This window comes from Nestor notabilis, unplaced genomic scaffold (genome assembly GCF_000696875.1).
Source record: "Nestor notabilis isolate BGI_N333 unplaced genomic scaffold, ASM69687v1 scaffold24470, whole genome shotgun sequence".
Taxonomy (NCBI): Eukaryota; Metazoa; Chordata; class Aves; order Psittaciformes; family Psittacidae; genus Nestor; species Nestor notabilis.
In genome coordinates, this window is record NW_009911887.1 from 6,270 (window position 1) to 12,254 (window position 5,985).

General features: G+C 51.1%; 1 protein-coding gene across 1 annotated transcript in view; it reads left to right on the forward strand.

Moving 5' to 3' along the window:
* The window catches only part of TSEN54 (TSEN54 tRNA splicing endonuclease subunit), a gene marked incomplete at its 5' end in the record, with an annotated part of 8,397 nt that extends 4,728 nt beyond the window's left edge, over positions 1-3,669 (forward strand). Inside the window, 4 exons of the mRNA XM_010016893.1 lie at positions 377-1,011; positions 1,550-1,610; positions 2,344-2,460; positions 3,519-3,669. Of these exons, the coding sequence (XP_010015195.1) occupies positions 377-1,011; positions 1,550-1,610; positions 2,344-2,460; positions 3,519-3,669 (964 nt within the window). The remainder of the gene's footprint in view (positions 1-376; positions 1,012-1,549; positions 1,611-2,343; positions 2,461-3,518) is intronic.
* Between the last annotated feature and the right edge of the window lie 2,316 nt (positions 3,670-5,985).

Sequence of the window (5,985 nt, forward strand, 5' to 3'; positions counted from 1 at the left end):
GGCCGTGCCCTGGCTGCCACAGTGGTGCTGGAACGGGCCAGGATGCTGGTGCCTTCTTGGCTGCCTGGGCACAAGCTGCTCATGTTCAGCTTCATCAATCAGCACCCACAGGTCTTTTTCCACCGAGCAGCTTTCCAGCCACTCTTCCCCAAGGTGGGAGTGTTGCAGGGGGTTGTTGCTTTTTTTCCCTTCTCGTTTTGTCACACAAGTAGTCACACTCCTTCCAGCCAAGAGGTTGTTGTCAAGGGTGTTCCTGCCACCTTTGCTGTCTTGTCAGACTGCGTTCTTCCTGTTAGTAGGGAGGGGGCAGGATTCAAAGGGAACGAAGTTCTACCACACGCTGCTCTCCCTTTTATGCTGCTGCTTCTGTGTTTAGGTCACATGAGAAGAAACACAAGGTATTGGAGGATCTTCCAGAGGCTGAAAGTACCTGCGAAAAAGCTGGAGGTAACTGCGGAGAGTCCAGCTGCCTTGTCATGGAGGAAAAGCCCTTGTCAGAACAGCCAAAGGAATCAGATGCTGGCAGTGGAGAGGGAGAGTCAAACCCAGTTCCCCTTGATACAGGACAAAAGGATTCCCTGAGCCCCTCGAGGAGCTGGGCTGGAGACCACAAGGACAGCAGCATTGGTACCCGTGCACCCCGCTGGGATTTTAGCACCATTGTCTTGCCAAACATGGCCCCAGACCAGCCATGTACACGTCTGCCCTCACCTGATGACGGGCTCCTGCCGGAGAACGTGCCGGGGAGGGAGGTTGATGCAGCTCACTGGTGCTCATGCATCAATCAGAAACAGGAGAAGCTGTCACGGAAGGAAAGGGAGCAGCGAGAAAGGGAGAGCAGGTACAAGAGCAGTGTCAATGCTGACAGGGAGGTGAGGCGCTGCTCCAGCTGGCAGGAGTACAAAGCCCTTTTGGAGCAGAGGAGCCAGCAGAGGATTTGGAAACGACCACTGCATCTCTGGGACCAAGCTGTCACACCACTTTTGCGGCCAGATGAAGCTACCTCATCAGGTACTGGAGAGGGACCCCTTTTTGCCCCCCAGCTCTGTGAAAAGTTGCCTGATTCACAGCAGCAAAAGGGATGATGTGGAGAAGCTGAACATCAGTTTAGGGAACAGTACCTTGAGAAGGAGAATCTCATTAAGGGCCTAGGCAAAGCAGGCAGAGGAGCCCAGCCATGGGTGTGGGGAGAGAGAAGAAAGCTTCTCTGCCTTTCCATTTCTTTCTATAGTCCAGTCAAATGCCAGGATAAATATGGCCTTGGGAGGTCTTCTAATCCATTCCGCATGTCCGACCGTACTGCAGTCCTTTCTGCTGGGCTGTTCAGCATGTGAAATCAGCGCCAGCAAGATGCAAAGCAACTGCAGGGTGTTGTGGGCTGTGTGCTGGGAGGAGATGAGGAAGTCGAGGTCTTTGAAGTAGCCAGTGGTGACTGTGGTGCTGCCAGCCATTGTCAGAGGAGGAAGGCTTGTGGGTAGTGGTGGAGTGCTTGGAGTGCCCTGGGAGAGAAATAGCTGGTCTGATCCTTTCCTGTTCCTTCTCCCTCCAGCTGTGCTCCTCCAGCAGATCAGTGTGCTGCAGCCCTCCCACATCCTGGATGGAGCCTCCTGGTGAGTATCCAGCCAGCCAGCTCATAGTTGTTAGGGAGTGGAGATGTCTTGTGACTGTCCCTGCTTGTGAGGTCTGCGAGACGCTCATGGCAGCAATTTGGATGCTGCCTGGAATCCAGGATGCCGAGAGAATACAGCACTCCAGGACCCCATTGTGTCTGTAGTGAGGGGTTGACATTTCTGTGAGGTTCCAGGTCCTGCAGCACAGATCTGGGGCATTCCAGGCCAGATAAAACATCAGAGTTGCTCTCTTTTCCTGTCGTTCACTCTCTGCACCCCAGCCATGTCATCTCCCCGAGAGGTTTGGTTGGGTTTCACCTGTGCTCATCCCTGAAATACACTGCCACCCCTGCTGGAGTGATTGTAAAACCTTGCCTTTTGGACTTTTGGTTCTGGTCTTGACTCAAAGAGGCCATGTGGTGTTTGTGTGGGGTCCCTGTAGGGCAGAGCAGAGCTTTATTTCTGTATCTGTTAGCACTGCTTCTTGCAAGGGGAGTTGCAGAGGAGGGAGCAGGGTAGGTGGGGGGCAGGAACTTGCTCTGGTCTGACTACAGGAAAGGTGTGGGAAGGAATGGGAACAGTTGCAGGGTCAGTCCTTTGAGAGGTGAAGCCTTTTAAAGGGCACAAAACTAGCCCGGGCTTCAAGAGCTTTTGCACCCTCTTTCCTTTGGTGTGTCTATATCCTACAGCGCTTCAATCCCATATGGAGGTGGATGTGTTCTCTCTTCTGTAGGCTGCAGGAAGACCCAGAGGACATGAAAATCCACTTCAATGTGTATCAAGCAGATGCTGTGGCCAGGTTTAAGAAGACAAACCCCGGGAAGCCATATGTCAGGATGTGTGTTCAGAGGTATCCAGAGGTCTTATGCTCTGTTCTGAAACATCACAGTTGCTGTTGTGGAAATGATGTTTTAATGATTTGTAAATGACCTGGCATCTTGTGAGCTTTACAGGTCATCCCAGTGCCTCCCTTGAGGGTGGTCCTGCCCAGAATTATTCTTTTTACCTCTCAGTTCCTCCTTTGTTGGAGGCTGTGGCTGACAATTCCCCCACCCCTCACATTCAGCCCACACTCTTTGGTCATCTGGTTGTTGCTCCTGTCATGTATTACTAAGGTCAGGGATAAGAAGTCACAGCTGTGTTTCTGCAATACTTGTGAAACTCAGGTAGAGCTCAGGTTTGCACGAGGCCGTATGATTCCTGAATCCTCACCAGTGCAGATCCCAATGGATTTCTGCAGCGATGTACCTGCCACAGGCTCAGGACCATGGCTTTAGTATTTTGATCTTTGCCAGATGTAACTTCAAGATCAGTATGAACATGGGATAGGTGTCCTCTTTCTTGCTGGATCAGAACCTGATACTTAAACTCTGCAAGCAGGTACAAAGTTAAGTCTCTGCTTTTTCTAATTTTGATAGACAAAAATTGTCCTTCCTCTACTTTCTGCAGCTGTAGTAGACCAGGGGAGGTGGTGATCCAGTTTTACAAAGGTCTATAATGAGCAAGTAGGATGGATGATCCTTGCTGCAGAAGTGTTTTTATTTAGAAGCACAGAGACTCTGCAGAGTTTAAAGGAGGGAAAAGCAGCTCAGTGTTGATCCCAGCAACCTAAAGATCTGCCCTAGCACAAAGGTATTAAGATTGCACTGGGCTGGCAATTTGCCAGTTGCCCAGTGAACTGCATCTAATAGGCGCAGTGTGGAGCAGTGGACAGTTGCCCTTGGTTTTAGCAAAGGATTTGACAGCTCCCAGCTCCTGGCATGCAGAGCTGGCAGCCTCCTGCTTTCACTGAAAGGGGTGGGGAGGGTCACTACCAAATCCTGAGCCTTTATGGTTGCTGGCCAGGACAACTTTGTCTCTGTATTCCTCTCACTTTGAGAACAACGGGATATTTTTTTCTCCCTGCAGCTTTGATGAGCAGATCCCATCCCTCCGGGCTTTGAAGCAGGTTACGTATCAGAGTGGGGACATCCCGGTGGTCTTTGCACTGGTGGATCATGGAGAAATTGCCTTCTATTCACTAAAGGAATTCAAGCTGCCAGTTGATGTTAATCACTGAAGTTGCTGTCGCTTGCAGAAATGGCATGGGATGAAGAGAAGAGCTTTACTCGGGATTTGCTTTCTTGATTAATGAAATATTACAGAAAACAGAGCCTATGAGACCCGGAACGTTGGGCAGTTGGCTGCTTTATTCACTGTTACAGACTTCACCCACCCAGTTTGCTCAGGCATAATAGCAAAATTTACAGCAAGCAAATATGTACAGCTTAGCTGGGCATTTCTGGACTGGAATACACACTGCGTTGTTTTTGAAGCCACTGGTTCTCCAGCTTTCTCATCTTGTGGACCACTAGTCCACCTTTTCCATGTCCTCTTGCACTGCCCTGTGGACCATTAGAAAACACTTTGCTGGTGATCCTCTTGTCATGTGTTAAGAACCACTGTGTCACACCAGTAGAATGGTTGGAGGGTCATTGAGGTCAGTCAGGGACAGAATAAGCCGATCAGATCGGTGGTGGTGGCCTGAGCCTCTGTCATTCAGCTGCACCAACAACCATCTGATGAAATCCTGATCTGGAAAAGGCACAGCCGTAAAGCTCAACCACCTGGAGTAAAGTTTCCAGGCATTTAAGAGTAGGAAACTGTGCCTTGAACACACTTTCAACAGCTGGAGGTCACAAAAAGCCGCAAATCCTTGCTGATGGCACCCCAGCCTCAGGCTAGAGCAGCTCTGAGGTATTTGGCCACTGGTATCGCCACACTGTGTCCAACAGTCTCACCAGGGCTGTTCTGCTGTTCTTCCAGCCTGGCACTCTCTTTCCTGACTGCGGATCCTTGTCTTGTCTTTTGCAAGTGAAGGAGTTTTCCAAGTAAGGAAAGAAGCTAAAAATTCCTCATGAGCCTTCCAGTCCTGTGGCTGTTGTGCTCCAGACCAAGGACACCCCTGCGTTCCAGGCCCTGCTGCGGGAGCTTCCCACTGGGATATCCAGGTACTGAATTTGCTTTAGCCTCCATGCAGAAGTGCCAGGGGCCAGAGCCCATTCTGCTGAGCATGGGGTGTCCAGTGTCCAGGTTTTTCATAGCAACTGGTTTAGATCTATTTTATTGGATAATTTTTTAATTCCTTTGTTGAGATGGGGAGAAGGTGAAGCAATAAAAAAGCCTTTTCCAACAATGGAAGCTTCTCAGTGTGGTTCTTAATTCCCCAGAAAGTAAGTTATGCAGAGGAAGATGCTCAGGGGAGGCTACTGGGACCCCACTAGCACCAGCTGGTGAATTCCTGCTCATGGTCATACAGCCCCATGGCTGTGTAACCTCACTCTTGTGCCCATCTGTGTTTGGATCCAGCTGCTGCCATCTGGGAGGGCAGGAGCCCCTAAATCCATGTGCAGCTCCTGTGGGCACATGACGCCTTCCTCCTGCATGGTCAGAGGTATTGTAGCACAAGGTAGTTGGGATCTGCTGCTGGGAGCGCTGCACCTGGTCCTGTGCCATGAACACACCCCTGTTTTCAGATACTGGAAGTCAGCAGGGCTCTGAGGGTCTGAGCTCTTCCCGCACACCCTCCCCTTCCTCTTCCTCCCTCCTCCAAGCAGCGCTTTTGCTCTGATAGTCCTCTACGGGGTTGGCAGCTCCAGCCTGTGGCCTCAGCATTCTCCCAGGGTGCTGCACAGATTAAAGGCAGTGGGAAGGGAGTTTCTAAGAACAGGCACAGCCAGAAGAGCTCCAGCCTGACCCATGGGGCTCCAACGTTTGTCCTGGAATTGGGTCAGGCTCACCCCCGTTGATTTCAATCAGTCTCATCTGCTTATGCCAAGGTGGAATTGCATCGATGAACTCTATGAGAGCCACCCAGTGAGTTTCGCTGGGGTAGACTCCCTGATTCAGCACAAAACAATTACCATTTAATAACCACTGCAGGGAGGATTGAGAGACCCATGGGGCTCCAACGTTTGTCCTGGAATTGGGTCAGGCTCACCCCCGTTGATTTCAATCAGTCTCATCTGCTTATGCCAAGGTGGAATTGCATCGATGAACTCTATGAGAGCCACCCAGTGAGTTTCGCTGGGGTAGACTCCCTGATTCAGCACAAAACAATTACCATTTAATAACCACTGCAGGGAGGATTGAGAAACTCTACCTGCACCGGGATGGGCCTGGAAGCAGAGTGATACCGGTGTAACGCGGACTGGCTGGATGTTGCAAGAAGATGACAGAAACGAGCATTTTAATGGCAACGCATCCCTTTGGGAAGCTCGGCTGACACGTTGGCCGCCTGTGGCCCCGTGGCGGAGGTAATTCCAAGCTTTGACTCAGGCTGTGCCCCGCCGCGGCCGTGGGGGGTCTCCCCATGTGCTCCGTTGGTGGCGGCGGG